The sequence below is a fragment of the Carassius auratus genome, chromosome 7, assembly GCF_003368295.1.
Source record: "Carassius auratus strain Wakin chromosome 7, ASM336829v1, whole genome shotgun sequence".
Taxonomy (NCBI): Eukaryota; Metazoa; Chordata; class Actinopteri; order Cypriniformes; family Cyprinidae; genus Carassius; species Carassius auratus.
The window spans coordinates 20930129-20955541 of NC_039249.1; the positions used below are offsets into that span (position 1 = coordinate 20930129).

At 39.5% G+C, this 25413-nt stretch overlaps 1 protein-coding gene, 1 long non-coding RNA gene and 1 pseudogene across 2 annotated transcripts; 2 read left to right on the plus strand and 1 right to left on the minus strand.

Annotated features, from left to right (window-relative positions):
- Positions 1–139: 139 nt before the first annotated feature.
- LOC113106211 (uncharacterized) lies at positions 140–922 on the plus strand. Its single transcript, XR_003292459.1, has 3 exons — positions 140–273; positions 397–458; positions 603–922. It is a non-coding gene; the product is annotated as an uncharacterized LOC113106211 (long non-coding RNA).
- On the minus strand, positions 230–25393 carry LOC113106207 (uncharacterized; annotated as a pseudogene).
- Positions 2257–5548, plus strand: LOC113106209 (pleckstrin homology domain-containing family F member 2-like). Its single transcript, XM_026267888.1, has 2 exons — positions 2257–4232; positions 4441–5548. The coding sequence occupies exon 2, from the start codon at positions 4452–4454 to the stop codon at positions 5319–5321; it is 870 nt and encodes a 289-aa protein (XP_026123673.1). The 5' UTR covers positions 2257–4232; positions 4441–4451; the 3' UTR covers positions 5322–5548.
- Positions 25394–25413: the final 20 nt, after the last annotated feature.

Sequence of the window (25413 nt, forward strand, 5' to 3'; positions counted from 1 at the left end):
GACCGAAAAAAAAGAAGGGAAGGACAAGAAAGGCGAAGGGACTGAATGCCAACGAAAGAAAACAGCTGAAAATATTCCAGCTCAAACCTGAACATCAAAGATTATACTCAATTTCACTCTGTAGTATTGAATCATGTGAGAAAAAAGTACTGCTTATCCCAAAAATCACTCATATATATTTGGTAATGATTGTAGATATGAACTCTTCTAGCCTCTGTCTGAGCTGTGGAAACAGTACATTGTGAATCTGTGTAATGGATTGAAACCAGGAAGGTAAGATGTGTGTGTCATAATTTCCTGAAGATGTTCTTCAGAATGTCTGGCTTTTTGAGTGTAATTTAATTTCCAGTCTTGCTAACGCTCCATGAATGTGCTCCCTGTTTCTTTTGAATGCAGCGACCCACAGATGATCCAGCAGAAGCTCTTGAAAGCAGATTTCCACAGTGCTGTCTTAACAGGTACAACATGCCCATTTGAAAATGTCTGTGAACAAAGGAACACATTTTTGCTTTAGCAGTGGTATACCCTGATTCATTTTAATGGTGCTATTTTTAACATATAGTGGAGCCTCATGTTCTCTCTCACATCTCTTTTTCTTGCAGTTGTCAGATCAAAATGCCCTTCGTATGTTAAACTGAAGCACGTCTTCAAAATCATTACAGAAGAGGACAAACTGAAAGGTATATGTGTAAATATACATTATTTTACAGGTTCACGTCATTTCACTATTATGTCAGTACTCAAAGATGCCATACCAAGCTGTTGTCCATTAGTCTAAAGGAAGGTGGAGTCCAAAACAAATTAAATATAACAAATTTGCAGTTAACTATAAAGGTTTTACTGTGGCTATATGGTAATCAAGTCAAAAAACATTATGTAAAACTTTATTCTTTTATCATTTTCCAGACTAGGGGTTTCACAATGTAAAATGAAGGCCGATACTCTGTTAAAAGGACAGTTACACATAAATTACAGTAACTCTCTGGTTGACATGTTAAAGATTAATTTGAGCAGTTTTTATTCTAGAGATATCACAATAATATCATTATCATGAATTTGTTGTTGACCATGATAATAGTTAAGAAAAAATATTCTCATGACAGCCCTAGTCCAGACCGAAAGTGAGTGCTCTCTCTGTCTCAAAAATACTTCTAACTTCTTCCTCACAGTCATTTGCCACCTTTCAGAACACTTATGCCAAAAAAAACCTGAGAACAAAGTCTTTTAAAAAGATCTATTCCTCTTTTTTTGTCTGACAGTTGATTAACTTTAATCTCTCAATCGCTCATACATATGTTTTTCTTTAAGTTCCTTTTAATATTGACTTTGCCCTGCTCTCTGTCTGCAGTTATCCCAAAGAGGAATGGTGTGTTCAGTGTGGGGATTGGTGATTTTGTGACACACATCTATGGCAGCAAGTTTGAACTGTGCTCCAGTGAGCGGTCAGCAGAGAAATTCAAAGTAAAAGGAGCTATTGACTTGTAATGGGGTTTTCTAAACATCATGTCATCTGTAACCGTGGACTCATCCTGGAGATTTAACAGAAGACATTTAATCATTGATCCTCTTATTGTTATTACTCTTTATATAAAGCTTTGACCAGGTTTGAAAATATATGGGCCATTTAGGAAAAGTAGTTGTTTTTCATTGTCCACCAGGTGGAGCCTTTTTGGAGGTGAAGAGAGTAAGAATGATTTTATATATATATATATATATATATATATATATATATATATATACACACACACACACACACACACACACACACACACACACAGTACAGACCAAAAGTTTGGACACACCTTCTCATTCAAAGAGTTTTCTTTATTTTCATGACTATGAAAATCGTAGATTCACATTGAAGGCATCAAAACTATGAATTAACACATGTGGAATTATATATGGAATTATATACATAACAAAAAAGTGTGAAACAACTGAAAATATGTCATATTCTAGGTTCTTCTTTTGCTTTGATTACTGCTTTGCACACTCTTGGCTTTCTCTTGATGAGCTTCAAGAGGTAGTCACCTGAAATGGTCTTCCAACAGTCTTGAAGGAGTTCCCCGAGAGATGCTTAGCACTTGTTGACCCTTTTGCCTTCTGTCTGTGGTCCAGCTCACCCCTAAACTTTCTTGATTGGGTTCAGGTCCGGTGACTGTCTAGGCCAGGTCAAACTTTTGGTCTGTACTGTATATATATATATATATATATATATATAAATAAATCGTACCTGTCACTTAATTTTTATACACGTTTTCCACAAACTGTTTATTTATGATCTTATATCGTCAGGGGTAGGCAGCACTCCAAATGCTACAAATAAAAGTGCTTCTTCCTTGTTAGTTTTAGATGGTATGATAGTAGAGCTGTTCTAATGTTTATATTGTATAATGATTTCCTCATAGTGGGAGGTATTTAACTAGATTATGTACAGTTCATTTTTATTCAATTTTAAGTGAAGTACTGTTAGTAGCAGTTTTTTTTCAGTGTTCTTGAGCTAGCACCACTTCAGATTTCAGTTAAAAGCATTTCAAGTAAAATTGGAATAAGTTATGTGGTTTGTTTCATTGAAATGTGTGTGGTAATATTTGCCCAATTACAAAACAAGGGACTTATTTTTTTTATTTTTTTCTTTACAGTGAAACTGGCCATAACGTAGTCAAGGTTTGTTCCTTGTTAGCCGACTTGTAAACACCTCTTCTTGTAATGCCAGGGAAATCCCGCCTTCCAAGACACAGAACAGGTTTTCTAATGAAATACGTATGTGTTTGTTTAATGATTACATATTTCTTGCTTAGTGCTCTTTGTTTTTTCTTCTAAGAGTACATAGTACAGGTTTTGAGTAAAGAAAGTGTTTGAGTTAAAGGAGACTATGACTGCTTGTTATGTACTGAAATGAGAAAAGCATGGATGTCATTATTCTTGAAAATTCACATGAAGTCCATTCATCATTCTGGTGTGCAATCTCTTTTATGAGAAAAGAGGTCCTTTCGTTAAATGTCCACTCCTTTGAAAACACTGTGTTTTCATCATAAGGTGTTGCATCATAAGGATATGCACTTCCTCTACATCAATTTTTTTTTTCTACACAAAACATAAACAAAAAAGGCATACATACAGTTTCAGGTTGTGCTGTGCATTAAATGGATATTCCTTTCACATATAACAAGCCTGTTGTTTACAGTCACTTTGCAGAACTTTTTTTCCAAAAACTTGTTGGGCTGGTTATGGCGTCTGGCTTGTTTAAGGGTCAAAGTTTTATTGTTGTTTAGATACTATTGTTTAGTAAATCTGATAATGGAGTTCTCTGCTATCTAAGCCAATACTGTTTATCAGATTAAATAGTAAATATAGACTTAATTGTTCACTTCAGCCCACACATTTTTCACTGTAACGGGAAATGCGTATGAAGAAAGACACTTTTCTTCATAATATAATCATATAGATAAGGCCCATAAAAATGACTGCAGATATTTACGTCTTTCATTTTATGATAAAATAATTTAATGGGAAAAATCTGAACAGTACTGAGAAAAGGAATATTTCGATGGAAAGAATGCCACTACATTACATTTATGCTTTACTTGAATGATTGTCTTGGTTGTGCGTTTTATTTTAATATTGAATGTGTTTTGATTTTAGTTCGAATATGTTTTGTACATGAAACATTTATTTCATTGCCAAGGAGACATTCAACCTTTACATTTTCCATCTAATATTTATTTATTTTTATTTCATCTTTAAAACAATTAATTAAGCTAATCTGTGAAATAAATTAGACAGGCGTGCAAAAAACATACAGCACTGATTGTAAGGGTTAAATTCAATATGATGAACAAAAGAGGTCTAAATAATGTCTTGGCAGCATATATTACCGCTTCACACAGGACTAGTGACATGACATCAGGTCAAAACATTTTATTTTGTATTTGTATGTCTTGAGGGTGTGTCTTAATTTGTTCCAGTCAAACACAAGGAAGGTTACAACTCTGAAATTCTAGGCTACAGAACAGATCTGGAGTTCCCCTTTTCAAACAGGAAAGACAAGCTCATGACACTATAAAAGGGCCGTCTCAAACAACCTGCCGTGAGAAAGAAGAGATCTGTCGCGACGAACACAGAGGAATATTTGTACAAGATTTTTATTGGCGCTCATAGGACAGAAGAACTGCGAACAGCTACACAGTCTGTTTACCCAGCGGTAATTCACTGCTTTCCAAATCAATCAGGTATTGTTGAATACATTTTTAAGATGTTTAAACATTTATTTTGTGTGTGTGTGTGTTGTGTCATTTTTGTTAATTTGAGTAATCGTGTTAAAGTGCTTTGTAAGTACTGCTAAAAATTAATAACTAAATCTACATGTTTGATAAATAATCCAGTGGTTACAAGTCCATCGAAATCAAATTGACAATTTACTGTTTATACATTTTACAGACAGCACCAAAATGGTAGAACAACAGATCTTTACTGTTCAGAACCGTGAGCGGATCCAGGCAGTGGAGAGCACCTTCGGCCGACCCGGAAAGATGCTTCTCAAACCGGGCCGTATTCTGGTGGGAGAGGGCTACTTGTCAAAGCTGTGCAGACGTGGACCCAAACCCAAAGCGTTCTTCCTCTTCAATGACATTTTGGTCTACGGTAGAATCATGGTGCCCGGTCGCTGGAACAGTAGGCAGAAGATCATTCCTTTGGAGGATGTGCAGCAGGAAGATCTGGAAGATGGAGTGGCCATGCCCAACCAATGGCTCATCCGCACGCCACGCAAGTCTTTCTACGTGTCGGCGGCCTCGCCTGACGAAAAGAATGCGTGGATGGGACGCATTGAGCAGTACAGGTCCCTCCTAATGCAAGCTAAGGGCCTCCCTGCTGACAAAGCTGTAGAGAACTTCGCTGCCACCTGGATCCCTGACATGGCATCAGCCATCTGTATGCGCTGCTCAAAGCGATTTAACGTTGCCAATCGGAGGCACCACTGCCGGAGATGCGGTTATATAGTGTGTAGAGCTTGCTCAAAGAGTCGGGCCTTGATACCAAACATCTCCTCCAGACCGGTGAGAATTTGCCGGGTCTGTGTGAGCAGCGTTCATGAGGGAAAAGAGCAAGGAAAGCAGAGAGCCCAGGGTAAGCACTGGAAGAAAAACTCCGTAGAGGACACGACAACGCTACATGAGTATGAGACGTCGAGTGATGACGAGTCCTGTGAGGAGGGCTACCAGGTGTCCACCAAGTGGTTCAAGAGCCCAGAGGATGAGGATTACTCCCCATACTGCTACATAAAGCCCGAGCACATGAATCCTCCCGTCAGTGGACTCTGAACCGGACAGATGTGATGAAGTGCTGTTATGAACTAAGCTGAAACTCTTTAAAGAAACTGAAACTGACCTCGCCCAAGAACAGAAGCACAGAGACGAGAGATTAATAGCAGTAATTATAAAGTATTTTGCACTAATGCATTTGAGTCACTTCTATGACTTCTGTTTTGCACATGTATTTGTATTTATATTTGTATGTAAGTAAATATATATTATAACTTTATTGAATAAGAGATGTGTGTATTATAGCATGTATAGTATTAAGGGAACAATGTGACTTTTGCAATCAATACAATAAATAAACATTATCATAAAATACTTTGGCGACTGTATTAAACACACACATACACACGTTGACATTATACTCTATATATTACATCATCTTACCCTGGAATTAAATTACAAAATAGACACAGACACAATAGAGATTATTTAAATTGTTATTAATGGAAGTAAATGGATTAATCATTGATAAACAGTAGTCCATCTTGTTTTTGAGGAAATACGAAATGACACACATGACTGATCATGCATATTTAATAAATCCCATCATTCACATGGTTTTAACATTCAGTGACTTTGGATACGAAGAGGAATAACTCAGTTTTGAGAGTTTCGCTTAAGCAAGCTATAATTGAAAAGTTAAAATTTAATGACGTATTACAAAGTGCTTTACCAATTTTTTTTAAATACAGTTTTTTACAGATTTAGAAACTGAGGGAATATTGTGCAGAGCTGAAATATCATAACAAATGACAGAGTAAATCATATTTACAAGTTTAACTCTTACATCAAGATAAAACATGGAGGAAACATTATTGTAATGTATCTAATGTAATATATACAGTCTTGTTCAAAATAATAGCAGTACAATGTGACTAACCAGAATAATCAAGGTTTTTAGTATATTTTTTATTGCTACGTGGCAAACAAGTTACCAGTAGGTTCAGTAGATTGTCAGAAAACAAACAAGACCCAGCATTCATGATATGCACGCTCTTAAGGCTGTGCAATTGGGCAATTAGTTGAAAGGGGTGTGTTCAAAAAAATAGCAGTGTCTACCTTTGACTGTACAAACTCAAAACTATTTTGTACAAAAAAAAATTTTCTGGGATTTAGCAATCCTGTGAATCACAAAACTAATATTTAGTTGTATGACCACAGTTTTTTAAAACTGCTTGACATCTGTGTGGCATGGAGTCAACCAACTTGTGGCACCTCTCAGCTGTTATTCCACTCCATGATTCTTTAACAACATTCCACAATTCATTCACATTTCTTGGTTTTGCTTCAGAAACAGCATTTTTGATATCACCCCACAAGTTCTCAATTGGATTAAGGTCTGGAGATTGGGCTGGCCACTCCATAACATTAATTTTGTTGGTTTGGAACCAAGACTTTGCCCGTTTACTAGTGTGTTTTGGGTCATTGTCTTGTTGAAACAACCATTTCAAGGGCATGTCCTCTTCAGCATAGGGCAACATGACCTCTTCAAGTATTTTAACATATGCAAACTGATCCATGATCCCTGGTATGCGATAAATAGGCCCAACACCATAGTAGGAGAAACATGCCCATATCATGATGCTTGCACCTCCATGCTTCACTGTCTTCACTGTGTACTGTGGCTTGAATTCAGAGTTTGGGGGTCGTCTCACAAACTGCCTGTGGCCCTTGGACCCAAAAAGAACAATTTTACTCTCATCAGTCCACAAAATGTTCCTCCATTTCTCTTTAGGCCAGTTGATGTGTTCTTTGGCAAATTGTAACCTCTTCTGCACATGCCTTTTTTTAACAGAGGGACTTTGCGGGGAATTCTTGAAAATAGATTGGCTTCACACAGAAGTCTTCTAACTGTCACAGTACTTACAGGTAACTCCAGACTGTCTTTGATCATCCTGGAGGTGATCATTGGCTGAGCCTTTGCCATTCTGGTTATTCTTCTATCCATTTTGATGGTTGTCTTCCGTTTTCTTCCACGTCTCTCTGGTTTTGCTCTCCATTTTAAGGCATTGGAGATCATTTTAGCTGAACAGCCTATCATTTTTTGCACCTCTTTATAGGTTTTCCCCTCTCTAATCAACTTTTTAATCAAAGTACGCTGTTCTTCTGAACAATGTCTTGAACGACCCATTTTCCTCAGCTTTCAAATGCATGTTCAACAAGTGTTGGCTTCATCCTTAAATAGGGGCCACCTGATTCACACCTGTTTCTTCACAAAATTGATGACCTCAGTGATTGAATGCCACACTGCTATTTTTTTGAACACACCCCTTTCAACTAATTCAACTAATTGCCCAATTGCACAGCCTTAAGAGCGTGCATATCATGAATGCTGGGTCTCATTTGTTTTCTGAGAATCTACTCAACCTACTGGTAACTTGTTTGCCACGTAGCAATAAAAAAATATACGAAAAACCTTGATTATTCTGGTTAGTCACATTGTACTGCTATTATTTTGAACAAGACTGTATATATATATATATATTATAACAAAGAGAGAGAGATCAGTGAGCGTAAAGCAAAAAGGGTGTTAATCACTCAACTTTCTGCTTCATATATAGTTTTGATAACATATAGATGTACATATAGATAACATATAGATAAATTAAAATTTTTCAGTATTTGGGTTTAATGTTTGTAATATATCTCTTTTGTTAAAGTTACTTTAGTGTAATGTTTCTTATATTAGTCTGATATTAGTATGCAACATTTCACAAGTCCACATGAAGGCAGCACATGAAAGACTTCTTCAGAAGGACACGGTTCTAAATAGAACTAAAGAACTATATTGTTTTAGGGTGTGTAACACTATACTGATTGAACAAGTAAAATTATCTGTGGCTTACAAAACAAAATATAACATTTATCTCTTTTAAACAATCACTTAGTCTCGGGCAATTACTCTGAAAGTTATCAGAGGAAGCATCAGTCCAGCATAATTTTTACCAAGAGAGCTGAAGAGAAAAACTCTCCCAAATGAGATGAAATATGCACATAGAGGCTGAAACTGTTTTCCACTCTCGTGAGAACTGCACACAATGCATAAGGTAGCAGGAAGAAAGTCAACAACTCTTAAAAACTTCTCTTTTGCAAAATGTCCAACTGTGAAACTGGGCACACTGTGTAAACATGTTATCTACACTAACTAAACCAGTTCAGCAGCTGAGATCAACTTTCACACACTTCACTTGTTCCTATTATTAGACAGATGGAAATAGCTCTGGAAACCCTCGCATTGTGTTGAAACACAGCCCACTGGATCAGAGACCCATTACCAAAGAAACATTTCAGCAAACGAAGCAAAATTCAGTGAGTCCACTTCAACATGGTACAGACACTCCAAAGCTTTACAGTCCGAGAGCTTGATTCTGGGAATCAAGAGAAGCTAAGTGTCACAGGTCGGGGGGGCCAAGCTGGACTGCACCCACCCCTGAAACCCAGGATCACCTCGGGGAGCGTACCAGAAGAACCAGACGGACGAGAGTATAAAAAAATGAACAAGGTTTTATTTGGTAAAAAGCAATTTAAAAGTTCAGTGTTCCCTCCGTGTCTCCCGACCAGAACGGAGCCAGACCTCGGACGCCGGGAAGGCGTGGAGTCGTCAGCGATTCGTGCCTGTACGGGGCCAGCAAGAGCCAGGATAGTCTGTCACCCGTCCCGGAGTGAGGGGGGTATCCGGGTAAGTAGAGCTCGTGGATGTTTCGGTCGAGACCGGGAAAAGGAATAATTCTCCTGTCCACCTCCTTTTACAGGGACATCACATGCAGCATTCGGCCCAGGGAATCCTGCGATCTCTTTTCATAGGGACATCACATGCGGCGTTCGGCCCAGAGGATCCTGCGATCTGCACAGCAGAGTAAGTAATCAACAGCAAGTATGCGTTCTTGAATAAGTAGTGGGGCTTACGGCTGGGAGATGCTTCGGTTAAGACCGGGAAAGGAATAATTCGTGTGTCCACCTCTTTCTACAGGGACATCACATGCAGCATTCGGCCCAGAGGATCCTGCGATCTGCACAGCAGAGTAGGTAATCAACAGCAAGTATGCGTTCTTGAATAAGTAGTGGGGCTTACGGCTGGGAGAGGCTTCGGTTGTGACCGGGAAAGGAATAATTCGTGTGTCCACCTCTTGTCATAGGGACATCACATGCGGCGTTCGGCCCAGAGGATCCTGCGATCTGCACAGCGGGGTAAGTAATCAACAGCATGTATGTGTTCTTGAATAAGAAATGGGGCTTACGGCTGGGAGATGCTTCAGTTGAGTGCCTGGGTGTGGATTACGGTGACGGTGGTGGGCTCTCGGGGTGGTGAGCGTCCGGCATTAACTCTATATATCTTCCCCACACTCTGTAACTTCACTTCAAACGACTTATTGTGCAAACACACCACTTCAGACACGGCACACCCACTCTTAGTGCAAATAGAGCCAGCACTCACCCAACGATGGCTCCGTCCACTTCGCACGTTATCACTCCCAGTCCAGATGTATACAATTTATCGAAGTCCCAGATCAGGTCTCTTAACTTCCCTCCGATAGCGATGGCGCGGCCTGGTCTTCACTTGCTTTCCAGACTCACACTCTTTCTGTCCTGAATATCTCCACTCGATCGCTGATATATCTGTTGCACAGCCAGATAGCCGAAACCCCACAATAGTCCTCAAATACCTCCACACGCCAGCCCAAACGTCCCAGGAATTCACTTCTCCTAGGGGAACACATCCAAAGAGAAGAACCACACACGGGGGCAAGCCGATCAGGAAGAATAGCCGGGAGAACGAACGACCAAATAGAATCCACCCTGCATGGTCTCTGCACTTCTCTTTTTATGTGGTTACTCCGCCTCCATAATCCTCTCACAGATCGCCACATCAAACTCCCCACACCAGATCTCAATCTGTCATTAGCGTTGTTATTGTGACATCGGGCGCAACCCGGAAGTGGACCGGTGTTACCGCGACACCGTCCCGAGGGGAACACAAAATTCCGGCGGGACTTAGTTCCGCTTCTCTTTCGTCACCCCGTGACATAAGTTCATTCTAAAGTTCAAAAACTACTTTGAAAGATTAAATACAAAATGAATGTGACTATAAATGCACAAGATAGAATAAAATATTAATGACAAAACTTTTATTATTGTTATTTGTCACGGTTTTACGCTGCCGGAAGGAACACGGAGCCGAGGATAAATGAAATAAGGCTTTTAATATATCCAACACAGGGGATATCCAACATGGAGCACAGAGGTAGACACACGTAAGTAGCAAGTGAAGACCCGACAAAACAGAACTGAAAGGACAAGGCTTAAGTACAAAGGATAATGGGGAAACACAGGTGGATGGAATAACTAAATTAACAGGGACATGGAACACATGAGGAAGATAATAGACACACCTGGGAACTAATCAAACTAAACACGGAAGACAGAAACTGGGTCACTGGGGCAAAAACACTAAATGAGTCCAGGTGTGTGACAGTACTCCCCCCTCCCAGTAGGTGCGTCCTCGCACCGTAGAAACAACCGAGGGAGGCGTGGGTGGGAACTTGGGAGGAGGTTCCGGTGGAGGACGGACTCCCAGGAGGGGGCCAGCAGACAGGGACCACAGAAGGAGGAGCCAGGGAGGAGACGACGGAGGGAGGAGCCAGGGAGGAGACAGGAGCAGGAGGAGCCAGATGGTCCACCAGAGACCAGCCAGGACGGAGATCCAAGGTGGAGTCGACGGCGGGAGGAGCCATGGTGAAGGAGGGGTCGACGACACCAGGGGGCCGACAGGCGGAGACTGCACCGGTGGGTGAGGAGCCCAAGATGGAGCAGCACAGCCGCAGAGCCAGGGGGACGTCGAGGTTCCGGAGGGCCTAGGTGGAGCAGAAGGCTCAGGCGACCAAGGCGGAGGCGGGGTCCTGGCAGACCGCTGTGGAGCCGGAGCGACCGAGGATGGAGGTGGAACCGGAGGGAAGGAGGAGCCTGACAGAGCCGGAGGGATGGAAAGACGAGGTGGAACCGGAGGAGTGGAGTCCCGAGGCGGCGGATGGTCGACGACTGACCAAGGTGGAGCCGGAGGGATGAGGGAGCCCGGTGGAGCAGGTGGGATGACAGGCCACGGTGGAGACGAGGGAGCTAAGAGCCAAGGCGGAGCCGCTGGGTCGAAGGACCGAGGAGGGTGAGCTGCGGGACTGACTGGTACCAGCAGGGATGACGAGGAACTGGCTGGTCTAGGAGGAGGAGAGAGGAGAAGGATGGGAGGAAGGACAGGAGGATCAGGACTGGATGGAACCAGCGAAAGAGGAGTAGAGGGACCAGCAGGTTTGGGAGGAGGCGGGAGAGGGAGGCTGGGAGGGAATACAGGAGACACAGAAGATTCAGGGCTGGGTGGAACCAGCGGAGACACAGATGATTCAGGGCTGGGCGGAACCAGCGGTGAAACAGAAAAATCAGGGCTGGGCGGAACCAGCGGAGACACAGAAGATTCAGAGCTGGGCGGAACCAGCGGAGACACAGAAGATTCAGAGCTGGGCGGAACCAGCGGAGAAACAGAAGATGCAGAGCTGGGCGGAACCAGCGGAGAAACAGAAAATTCAGGGCTGGGCGGAACCAGCGGAGAAACAGAAGATTCAGAGCTGGGCGGAACCAGCGGAGAAACAGAAGATTCAGAGCTGGGCAGAACCAGCGGAGAAACAGAAAATTCAGAGCTGGGCGGAACCAGCGGAGAAACAGAAAATTCAGGGCTGGGCGGAACCAGCGGAGAAACAGAAAATTCAGAGCTGGGCGGAACCAGCGGAGAAACAGAAAATTCAGGGCTGGGCGGAACCAGCGGGGAAACAGGAAAATTAGGGATTACCTCCGTAGACCAGTCCATCAGATCCAGAACTTGCTCCATATGACTTTCAGAGACTGCAAACAGCTCACCCTCAGTCGCAGGAGTGTGGGCAGGGCTTTCCTCCACGCCCTCGATCTCCACTAGGACTCCCACGATGCACGGTGTTGCCGGCTCACACACCTGGTCAGTCGCGCTCTCGAGATCCTGTTCCCTGTCAGTGGATGGCTCGGGCTCTGCGGCTGCGGTGGGCTCTGGCTCCGTGCGGCGTGATGGTGGCTGGCTGGTCTCTGGGTCGGGAGTGGGGCTGGCGAGGTCCTCTATGGGGCAGACGGTGAGAGGTGACCCATTTCTCGCCAGAGTCCACTCCACAAATGCGGCGAAATCCTCCCGAGGACCATCTTCGGGCGACAACGCTCTGCACTTGGAGTTCAGGCTGGTGTTGTAGAAGGTGCAGAGCGCGTCGTCCGGGTAGCTGGTGGCATTAGCTAAAAGAAGAAACTGTCTGGTATGGTCCTCGAGAGAACGTCCTCCCTGCTTCAGCAGGAGGATGAGGAATTCGGGACGATAGAGGGGATCCATAGAACACTACGAAACAAAAAGACTTTGAAAACACAAAAACAAAACGGAGGGAAAAAGCACGCAGTTTTCTATTTTCTTTTTCTGGTTGGGTCTTCTGTCACGGTTTTACGCTGCCGGAAGGAACACGGAGCCGAGGATAAATGAAATAAGGCTTTTAATATATCCAACACAGGGGATATCCAACATGGAGCACAGAGGTAGACACACGTAAGTAGCAAGTGAAGACCCGACAAAACAGAACTGAAAGGACAAGGCTTAAGTACAAAGGATAATGGGGAAACACAGGTGGATGGAATAACTAAATTAACAGGGACATGGAACACATGAGGAAGATAATAGACACACCTGGGAACTAATCAAACTAAACACGGAAGACAGAAACTGGGTCACTGGGGCAAAAACACTAAATGAGTCCAGGTGTGTGACATTATTATTATTATTTATTTATTTATTTATTTATTTATTTACATTGAAAAGACTTCAATTTGAAATGTTTCAGGGTTGTTGCTTTTAAAGGCATAGTTGAACCAAATATACAAATTATGTTATAATTTACTTACATGTTGTTACAAACCTGTATGAACAAACCAGCAGGACACAATAGAATACATTTTTATGAATGTTGTAACCAAATCGTTTTGGGGACCACTGACTTACAAAGGAAACACTCTAGAATAGGTAAAACTTATTAGTTGCTTATTAGCATGCATATTACTAGAAAATTAGCCATGTATTAGTGCTAATTAAGAACATATTAATGCCTTATTCTACTTGACCTACATCCCTAATCCTTCCCAATACCTAAACCTAACAACTACCTTACTAACTATTAATAAGCAGCAAATTAAAAATGTACTGAGAGAAATGTTGTAGTTAATAGTTAAGTGTTACCTATTCTAAAGTGTTACTATTCTTTAAAATAATTTAGTACTGTAGGTTTAAAATGTCCTGAAGGTGGGTAAAACGATGACAATTTTTTTAGTGAAGTATTTTTAAGGTCATCGAGTGTTTCAGTATCTGAAAGGGTTTTATGTCTTTTCATGCCGCTGTTTTTAATGTTTACTGCTAAAACATGCAATGTCCTAAGCAGGGGACAGTCAGCAAATACATACACATCTTGATATGAGGAAGTTGTTTTTCTTAGCAAAAAAACTACATACAACCATGACAGCACTCTTGTTGTAAAACTACATCATAATTCACTGCATTCATCTTTTCACCGTTTGAAGTATTTCATTTGATCAATTGGTTTTGCACCTATACTGTACTGGTAGTGTGTTTTTCTTGTGTAACGTTAGCTTATAACCTCAGAGAGGTTTTTCTAAGAGTTAGTTTTCTGCTTTCCAGCAAACCACATGAACTGCACTCTACCACGAATCATGTGACAGAGCACAGTTCAGAAAGAGTGTGGCACTGCGGTTTAATGGCCAGCCGCTTCTCATTTCAAAAGTAAAGACATTTGAAATGTTGCATAAAAATTGTTTCACATAAATGCTGTTAATTTTCTATTCAGCAAAGAAACCTGAAAAAGTTTTTTTTTTTTTTTTTTTTTTTTTTTAATATTAAAAATATTAAGCAGCACAACATTGGCAATGATGAAAATGTTTTTTCTTGAGTACCAAATGGAGTAATGACTACTTTAATAAATAACACTTATTAAATACACAATGAGAAATAAATGCAGCACTGATGAGCATAACAGACTTTCTGGAGGGAGAAGAATAAATAAATAAATAAATAAATAAATAAATAAATAAATAAATAATTAATAATAATAATAATAATATATATAAACCTGACCAATCCTACTTTTGAACAATAGTGTATATAAGGTGCCAGGTAAGCATAAATACAATAATGTGGTCTATCTGTTAATGGGTTATTCCTGCAGTTAATCATGTTACAATTACAATTACAGTATTTTAACTTGTACAGTATTTAGTTTTTGCTTTAACTTGTCTCCGTGTTGTTGTTGTTTTAACCATATACTGGAAAGTTACATGTGGTGCGAGTAAATGATGGCTGAATTTTAATTTTGCACTGTACTATCCCTTTAACTTTACTGAAATGATTCACAGTAATACTGGTAAACTGAACTGAAATAGAGATGTAGTTAAAGGAGTGAGCCAACACCTTCATATGTAACTCCTGGGAAATGTCTGAAGAAAGACGTTACTAAAGGTGTTTAATGCTTAATTGAACAGTTCTGGTTTGGACTCAAACAACTTTATATCCCTTTGGCAAGCAGAGTGTTTGTTTTTCATGTATTTCTTTGGCATGATATTGTTAATTCATTTTAATAATATTAAATGTTTTGTTAATGCAGTGAATGTTTGTTTTTGTGAATGTTGGGTATTTTTCTTTGTTCATGTTAGTTTCTTCATTTGTTTTCTTTGTAGTTTTACGAGCCATGATGTTGTGATGCTATTGTTATTGTGCTATGCAGTCAATTACTGGGTAAACGTGGTGTTGTGATGCAGTGGAGAGAATTTGAAGATGCTATTTTTTTTTTCCATTCTTCACCTTGACTCTGAGCTGTTTTCTCGGAAAAGTTGTTAAAATATCAAATACTTTCATTTCTTGAGTTATTACTCATCACTGACTAAATGAGTCCAGACAGGTTATCACATGCCAGATTGCACAGTTCTTCCATCACCACAGAGTACAGTTCATCCCTCTGTTGAAGAGACATCTCATTTTTTATCATCTGATGAAGAGGACAGAATTTTTCTCTAGTCATCCACCATCCCACAGAACTTCCCAAAGTACAACCTTCATATTACAACAGATCAAGAGCTAGAGGATGATGGAGACAGGTTTCACATTTAATGTTATTTTTCCCCATTGTTTGGGGGTGTAAATGCAGAGCATGTACTATGTGGATCTATGTGTAGTTTGATGGGAAAATACTCACGAGGGTAAAGATTTCAGTAGATTCTTCCTCAGTTCTAGTCACCAGGTTTGACAAGCTGAGAGAAGAAAAAAAAGAAAAAAGAGAAAGAGTCGAGACAGTGTCAGATGGTGAGTGTATCAAGAACAAAGAAACAAACTGCTAAAGATGTATGTGGTACACTAAATATACCATTCACAATTATTAATCGATAAAATAAGGTGTTTTCTTCACTTAAAATTTAAAGTTGTTCATATCATAAGTTGCCGAAACATGAATTTCCCATATTTTCTACATAGTTCAGTCGTTTAAACCACACTTTAAAAAAAAAATAATAATTTCACTTTCAATAGAGAGTTCTTAAAATAACTATTATTTTTTCATTGTGTGAAGTACATTTTAAAAATCTCAACAACTTTTTTCCCACTAAAGACCATTTTGTGCAATGGAAAGGTTCCATGGATGTTAAAGGTTCTTCATGGAACCATACAGTACATGCCAGAAAAGAACCTTTTTGTGTTTGCTTATTTTTTATTACAGAAAAACTCAACATACTGGGTTGGCTTCAGAGAACAAGCCATTCAGTTGTTTATAGAAGATATTATAGCACCACTCTGTGGTTAAGAAGTGAAGTGGGTCAAAGTTTGTAAATGACAAGAAATAAAACGTGTGTATGCACCAATAAATACACTGGGTGGACCTTGTAGTAGCCAAGTGGCTATTTTCTGATATCTTACAGTAGAGCACCATTACATCATCTATTTGATGGAGCACAGAACTTGGGAGGGGCAGATGAGAAATAGTTGCCTGGGTTCTGGGGGGTGTTGTGGTGGTAGAGATTCCTCCTCAGCCAATATATTGGTTCTGGGTTATTAAGGCTGGAACAAATGGTCACTTTTCACATAAAGTCAGGGATTATAGAGGGAGGGGCTTGAGCTGCCCCCGGACCCCTCTTGTGCACGTCACTGGACTTCATTGTGTTGTGTGTTCAAACACTGCCTGAGGAGGAGAAACATTAATCAAAGATTTGACCAGTCTTAAATGTAAGAAGATTTAACACTGCACAAAATTGTAGACTTGGTTCATATTTGGTTCAACCATGCCTGTAAAGGCAACAGCCCTAAAATGTTTCAGACAAACAAACACACACACACACAATAAACAAGACATTTCCCTAAATATTTTTAATGTTCTACAGAAAAAAAGAAAGTGATGTAGGTTTAAAATGACCTATTTTTAAGGTCTTCGAGTGCATGTGTATCTAAAAGGGATGTATGTCTTCCTATGCTGCTGTTTTTTTTTTTTTTTTTTCATGTTTACTGCTAGAAAACATGCAATGTCCTATTCATGGGGACAGTCAGCAATTACATCTTGATATGGGGAAGTTACGTTTTTCTTGGCAACCAACCAACATTATACAACCTTGACAGCACTCTTGTTGTACAACTAAATCAGAATTCACTGCATTCTTCTTGTCACTGCTTGAAGTATTTAATTTAATTTAATGTTGCACTGTACCTTTAACTGTACTGAAATGGCTCATTAGAATGAATCAATAGATTATTGATGAATTACTAATTTCTTTTAAGTAGTTTCAACATTGAAATATTTTAACCATGTTGAGGTTCACAGTAATACTCCGTGGCTCTGGTAAACTGGATTGAAATAGATATGTAGTGAAGGAGTCAACCATAACACCATATGTAACTCCTGAGAAATGTCTGAAGAAACACGTTACTAAAGGTGGAACAGAGTCCAATGTTTAATTGAACAGTTCTGGTCTGGACTCAACAGAAAAGAGAGTATCTCCTGAATATCTCAAATCGACAGAAGCCATTATCAAGAATGACATGCTGCTAAGGAACCAGTTAGGTCGGTTGTTGAGGTCATTCAAGGGAGTGATAGTTCAACGTTGATTCATTGATGCAGGTAAATCTCTTGCATCCCACAATAGGTTTATTACAAGGTTTTGTTGAAAAAGGACATTGAAGTTTGAAATTGTGATTTGGTGGGAGTGTAATGACCTTCTCCTTTAACTCGCTCTGCTTGGCATCACTACTAGAGTAGAGCAATAGTCCACATTTGTTCTTGTTACATGTACAGCTTAGGAGAATGATTTGAGCTTTCATTTATATCCCTTTGGCAAGCAGAGTGTTTGTTTTTCATGTATTTCTTTAGCATGATATTGTTGATTCATTTTAATAATATTAAATGTTTTGTTAATGCAGTAAATGTTTGTTTTTGTGAATGTTGGTTGAGTTTATTTTTCTTTCGTTCATGTTTGTCTTTTTTTTTTTTTTTTTACATCCCATGATGTTGTAATGTGATTGTTATTGTGCTATGATGTCAATTACTGTGTGAACACGGTGTTAAGATGCAATGGAGAAAAAAGAAAAGAAAAAAAAACCCACAGAGACAGAAAATACTTCAGTAATTAAGTTTATTCGAGTAAATAAATCAAAGACAACCATCAAAACTGCTCCTTTTTTGGATCCTGAAGGGCTGCTATAAGTGTTTATAATAAAGAAAAATAAAGTAATTCACTTTTCTTTTTTTTTTTCTTTTTTTTGAAACAAAACCTAAAAAGCTCTTCAGATAGTCAAACTAGACTAAGCAGGGGGCTTTTTCCATAAAACAAAAAACAAACAAAGCTTACCAAATAAGCCAGGTGTATTTCAGTTAGTCTGACTTATTTTGAAACAAAACATACGATAAACTAAAGACTAAATTATATAAACCTGGCTTATTTGGTAAACTTGTTTTATGAAAGCCCCCAGGTGAAATTATAAGATGCTATTTTTTTCCACACTTCACTTTGGCTCTGAGCTGCTCTTTGGCAAAAGACTCTAAAATATCAAGTACTTTCTTCTTTAGAGAGGGATTACTTATCACTGACAAAATAAGTTCAGACACGTTATCCCATCCCAGATTGTTAATGATCTCAGAGTACAGTTTCTCTTTCTGTTCAAGAGACATCTCCATTATGATCTGATGAAGAGGACGGAATTGGTCTTTAGTCATCCACCATCCCAGAGCACTTCCCAAAGTACCACCTGAATATGACAATAGAAGATCAAGAACAAAGAAACAAACTGCTAAAGATGCATTGGTTCACTAAATATACCGTCCACAATTATTAATTGATAAAATAATTTGTTTTCTTCATGTGAAAGTTGATCATATCAAGTTAGCAATTTGCCTAAACATTGGCTTCACTGATGGATTTTCCATATTTTCTACATAGTTCAATCGAAATGTATTAATATTTAAACAACACTTCAAAAATGAAGGTTCCAAAAAAGTGTTTTCATTTATTTATTTTGATGATATTATAGCACCACTCTGTGGTTAGGAAGTGAAGTGGGTCAAAGGTTGTAAGCGAAAAAAATAAAATAAAACATAAGTGTACATACCAATAAATATACCGGGTGGACCTCCAAGTAGCCCTCCTAAAAAAGCCCCTCCCCCAGCAACAGCAGCTCCACTTCTAGATTTTTTTAAAGCCACTTCAATCTGGGTATTCTCTGATATCTTACAGCAGAACTTGATTACATCATCTATTCGGGGGAGTGGAGGAGAAAAAGCGGCCTGGGGTCTGGGAGGGTTGTTGTGGTAAGTTTTCTCCTTATGCAGAACCTTATTGTTGTCTTTTTGGCTGAATGAAGAGGTCACTTTAAAGTCAGATTCTGGTCTTGGGCTCTTGCGGAAGTTCTGGGGTCTAGGGGGGGGTGGTTGTGGTACGTTTTCTCCTTATGCAGAACCTTATTGTTGTCTTTTTGGCTGAACGAAGAGGTCACTTGAAAGTCAGATTCTGGTCTTGGGTTGCGGAAGTTCTGGGGTCTGGGGGGGTTGTAGTGCTGAGTTTGACATATAATTAATGTATTGGGGTCTACTGAACCTGGGCTTGGGCTTGGGCTTGGGCTCTCGGTCTCCTCATAGTCACACAGTTCCTCCACGTACACGGCACTGGCCATCACTGTTTTGTGATCAAACACTGCCTGAGGAGGAGAAACATGAATCAAAGAGCTGAGTATTCTTAAATGTAAGAAGATTTAACACTTCACAGAATCATAGACTCGTAAATGGTTTCTATCCAACAAATAGTCTTTAACTACAACAAACTAAATACAGTCGAAGCTGAACATGTTGAAGCTAAACATGTTAGGCTACATGGAAAAAGGTCAACTACAATTTAGCTTTTGAAATATTTAGTTTTAGTTTTGAAACTACATTACAGCTTTGATATAACTCAGACTTTAGCCTACAGTACCTCTTTAGTTGAAGTTACTCCTGGTTTGAGAAATCTGCAAAAAGCGGCAGGTATTTCAGCCTGGACAATGGGGCAGTGCAGTACACTCTGCCCACGACCAATTCAGTTGTATTATAAAACAGCAAAAAGCTTTACTAAGCACCAAGACTTTGTCCTCTACTGTTTCGTAACTATTATTATTATTTTTTTTACAGGAAGCTTTTCAAGGCATGGCACACTAATGACATCTTGTGGTCAAAGGTGGAAAAAGGTGGAAAAAGGTGCCTTTGTTGTCTCAGACGTCCCATTTTTTAATGGTTTCATGTATAAACCTTTTTTTTTTTTGCTAAGAAAATCATATAAAGAAGTTAAAAATAAAAATGTCATTGTACTTATTCAAAGTATGAATAAATGAGTATTTGAAAAAAAATAAAATAAGCATTGCTAAAGTAGGCAGATATTATCAAAATAACTGAATATCGTTGTGGAAAGGTCATTTAAAATGGAATTGATACAAAAAGACGATACATGCACACATGCTACACATCTAAATATATTAGGCTCATTTGAGATTAGCAAGATCTGCACAGAATCGATCTCCGTTGATCACCACAAGATGCATGCCGGTTAGAAATGTGCCCGAGGGTGGTCCGCCTTACTCTGGCCCTGTCCCAAATGGCACACTAGACCATTACAGTCTTCCTCTAGGTCCCCACTTTCATGACCCCACCCCAGGTTAAAGAAATCACACTTACAAAATGTACTTAAATTGCTCCATTTTTGCACACTAATTTTGTACTTAATATACTGACATGATTCTTTAGTACTTGTATTCAACTGTGCTATTTTAGGACACCATGACTATAAACTACAATGACACAGCGGATGAAAAGAGTCATCTATTCAGTTTTTATTTAAGCTCCATCAGATGAGGCATGCCCAGAACATTCTGTTGCATTGAGTTTACTGATGCTGTCAGGAACTTTTTTATTTCTTTTGCGGAAGGACAGCATTTAACGAACTTGCTTCCAAAAAGTAACATTTCAATACATGAATTTTAGTTTTTATTATTTTTTATTGTGTGGTAACCATTTTATTACTTTGCGTCTTGCCTAACAATGGCTTTCAGCCATGATTTATTCACAATACAGCACGGCCTATCGTACCTTATTGCTTACAAAAGTTATGGCTATCTGAACTTTGAATTTAGAGAAAAACAGGTTTAAAGTGAGGCAATGATAACAGAAACACAAGTTGGCTAGTAAAAGTCACTAGTAAAAGTCAGTTTACTGTGGTAAAATACGTATTTTAGTCACTTGAATCATGTAAAAGATACAAAATGACCCCAAGTAACACTCGACACTTGCAAACATTTGAACATTAAAGAGCCAGTAAGATGAAAATTCTAAGCTTCCTATCACTGTTTATAAGTCCTGTACAATAGGTTTAAATCCATCCAAGGTTAAAAAACATTGTCATTTTGTCAAAATATAATTTTAAAATTACCTCAATTCTCAGAGATCCCCAAACGGTTCGCGCAAAGCTGTTCAAAAGATTCAGTTTCCTTAAACCCCACCTTTCGGTAGCATACTGTGTTCTGATTGGTCAACTAACAGTCACTTTTGATTGGTTGTTCCATACACAACTTCACGGTAAACAATGCGTTAGCATCTTTTTGGGGTGAATTATGTCTTATTCCTCTCATCGCGAAGCAAACAGTAAAATAAAAAACTTGAACAGTCTCGCTGCTTTTTCTTCTGTGTGGGTGTATTCAAGCCGCGCGCTTCAGTTTGAATCTGAATAGTACGTTCAGCGCGGAGTGGTCACATTATATCTAATGAAGGGAGACATGAAAAACAGACATCGCGTTGTTTTCATATGGATTACTTTATTACAGAATATCTGTTTTAGTCACTTGTTTAGTTTAAAAGTAGACAGTTCAGGCATTCTATAGATATCTCTCTCATATCTCTTCGTTGAGTATTCACAGAGTTACAGTTCATTTTAATGACGTGTTTGTAAATGAAGATCAGCGCAGAAAAATGCTGCAGATAGCAGACAGCACACATACTGATAAGACGCTCGGGAGAAAACAAACACATAACTTCATAATCATACTTCGCGTTGTGATTCGGAGATGCTCGTTGTTCTAAATAAAGTTGGTAATGAACCCTCTTTTATGGCCAAACGCTTTGAAAATCCCGCCTTGAACATCTTCAGTTCTCTCTTCATAGCAGTTCAGTCAGTGTACTGTTTGAGTAAATGAATTACTCCGGGATATTGATTTGTTTTAACTCAGAGGGAGTGTCAGCCACATTAAAAAAGTTAACAGCTTAAGTAATTTGTGGACTAATGCGTATTAGAGATGTGAACCGTTTAAAATGATTCAGTTTAATTTGGTGAACTGGTTCAAAAAGATCCGGTTAGATCTAATGATTCGTTCGCGAACCGGATATCACAAACTGCTTTGTTTTGAACTCTCTCACACAATATCTCTCTCACCCGGAAGAGAAGACAATGCTGAATAAAGTCCTAATTTTTGCTATTTTTGGACCAAAATGTATTTTCGATGCTTCAAAAAATTCTAACTGACCCTCTGATGTCACATGGACTACTTTGATGAGGTTTTTCTTACCTTTCTGGACATGGACAGTATACCTTACACACAGTTTCAATGAAGGGACTGAGAGCTCTCAGACTAAATCTAAAATATCTTAAACTGTGTTCCGAAGATGAACGGAGGTCATACAGGTTTGAAACAACATGAAGGTGAGTTATTAATGACATAATTTAAATTTTTGGGTGAACCAACCCTTTAACATTCTAGGAGGAAACATTAAGTATGCCTGGGTAGTTTGAATGTAGAAGAATCCATTTCATTTCATTAACCATCTGTGTGTACCTTGCATGTGACATGTTTTGCAAGAGCAAACGACACCACCACCTTCTGAGCTGAGGAATGTCATCACAGACAACAGACAAAACTGAGAATGCATTCGAAAAACCTTCTGGAAAAAATGCCTTGTTGCCTTTAAATAAGAAAATATTAAGAAATATTAAAAGAAAGCTAATAATACAATCCCAACTCTATAATGGTAGTCATTGTATGAAACATACTAACTTGGAACTAAACCACGGCTGATAATTTCCAGAGAAACCAGCTTCCAGAAGTTTTCAGCATTCACATGCCCATCAAAATCTTCTGGTGGTTCCTCAATGCTGCTAACTGGAAGAAAAAAAAAAAAAAAAACCTAGACATTACAACAAACAAGTTTTACCCAAGCTGGACATGCTGTGCGCATGAAATAATATAGGAGTAAAAAACAAAACAAAAAAAATTAATTAAATGTGTGGACTTACCAGGCATACCAAAAACACCCTTCTTATGAAGGTCCTTAACTACGGACACTGGGTGATAACCACAGGTTAAGCATGAGAATGTGTAGGTGTGGTCGGACAGTGCCTCGAAGCTTAAGTAGGCCTGCAGGATCCTTTTTTTTGAAGGGAAGGCTTTACATGAGGTCCTCTCCAAGACCTCAATTGCACTATCCACAGCCTGTTGAGTCTGCCAAAGAGATGCATCACAGTTTAAGACTCTACAATACATATTCATGCAATAATTACCTGTTGTTGTTTTAAACACATTTAAACCAACATGGTTCTTACCTGGAGACTGTTGCGCAGAAAATGGCACAAGTGTATCGATAAAAGTATGTGATCATCAAAATTATGAATCCCATCACTCCACTCCTGATACCGATACACCATGCCACATCTGTAGCACTCTTTCCTGTACATTGAAATTCCTGCCAAAAACAAGTGCCAGTAAAGAGGTGAAACATTTTCTAATACTGCTATAAAGTACAACCCTCCACAATGAACAACACTAAAATGAGTGCGTGGACATTTGAATACGCCTACAAATGGAAAGGAAGACCCTGACAATCACGGCCATCACCATTTCACATTACAGTTAGAATGTACATTTAAATGTTGAATTGATGACGCATGTAAAGAAAATGCAACAAACCTTCTATGACATTGGTCATCGTCACGATTCTGGCTTTTGAAGTGATAATCACTGGGTCGCTTAGTGGAGTAACCTCTGAACATTCAGTGCAGAAGGCTTCAGATGGCGTGAAGCTCAGAGGAAAATTTGTTGTGTTTACCACATCGGAGGGAATCACAGCAGGCAGTTTCTTTTTTTCATAAATGTATTTAACCATTTGAGATAGATTCTGTTCTTCAGGTGGGTATTGGATTCCTTCCTCTTCCTCAAAACCTTCCACATCGGTGGGAATATGTTGTGTGATGCTGTCCGCCTCCACACTTCTGGTTTTCCCAGAGAGTTCCCGATCAACTTCAAACAGGTGCCACTTTGCAACATATTTGTGAAGGCATGACTGCCTTGGTCTGGCACAAGGACAATGCCAAGAAATGGTTTTGGCATCATATGTAACTATGACACGACCAAGCCTGCTGTAGGATGAAATGGTGGGCTCAAACACAGAAATGTACTTTTTGTAGCTGGGTCCACAAACTGTCACTAGGCAGGAGAGAGGGGCTCCTGCATTAATTGCTTTTCTCTGCTGTGCCAAACATCTCTCCTTCTTGTCCTCCCCAAACCAAAGGTCGTCGACCATGGTCTGTAAAACTTGCTCTGTCAGTAAGGGAATATCCCTTTCAGCTGGTTCGCAAGCGACTGAAGGTGATGACATTCATAGGAACGGCTGTTTGACCGTTCAGCAAATTCTGTGTTGATTCTGCAGATGTCAAGTTCACATGATGTCCTATGTTCAGAGCCCCATGTCTTTTTGATGACATGGATCGGAGTGCTTGATGTTGAAAATGATTTTGCTACCGCATATATACCATTTGTAAAATCCACACACTGTGATTTAAAGTGGTTCTGGGCGGTGATGTCCATTTTTTTTGGTCTATGTCGTCTTAGAATATGCAGCTTTATATTTCTCCTGTTAAGTGTCAGTTCACAATGAGGACACATGACTGTCTCTCTCTCCTTTCTAATTTGAGGGAGTGGGATGGGGGATGATGCAAAGGTACTAGGATCAGAGGAAAGGGGGGTAGAGTCTGGAGGCTTTGAAACAGAAGTAGCTGGGGGTGGTGGTGGTGTCGGAAATGCAGCTACAGAGGGAGATGGAGGTGGTGTTGCAAATTCTTCTGTCTTCAAGCACTGGGAAACATGCCTTATGTATTGGTCCTTGCGTATTACTGTCTGGCTGCAGTAAAGACAGTGAAAATGGGCTGTGGTCCTGCACAGTTTATTGCATTTTAAGATGAAGTAACATGTAGGATTGTAGAAAAAAAAAATAGTTAACAAAACTGTAGAGTGTACACAGCAAGTTACAAAACGCACATAGATAAACAACAACAATATTCTCATCAATTTAGTTGTTGCCAAGAAACTACAGCTTATCTTGTCGTTCTTTGAGATTCACATACATGTTTAGATGATACAACATACATATACATGCACATATGATTTAAAAACACAAAAGCCAATCGATATCTAAAGACACGCTCTCACCATACCTCCATG

Excerpts from the sequence above, each read along its gene's own strand:
- LOC113106209 (XM_026267888.1), top strand. The coding sequence starts at position 4,452 with ATGGTAGAACAACAGATCTTTACTGTTCAGAACCGTGAGCGGATCCAG.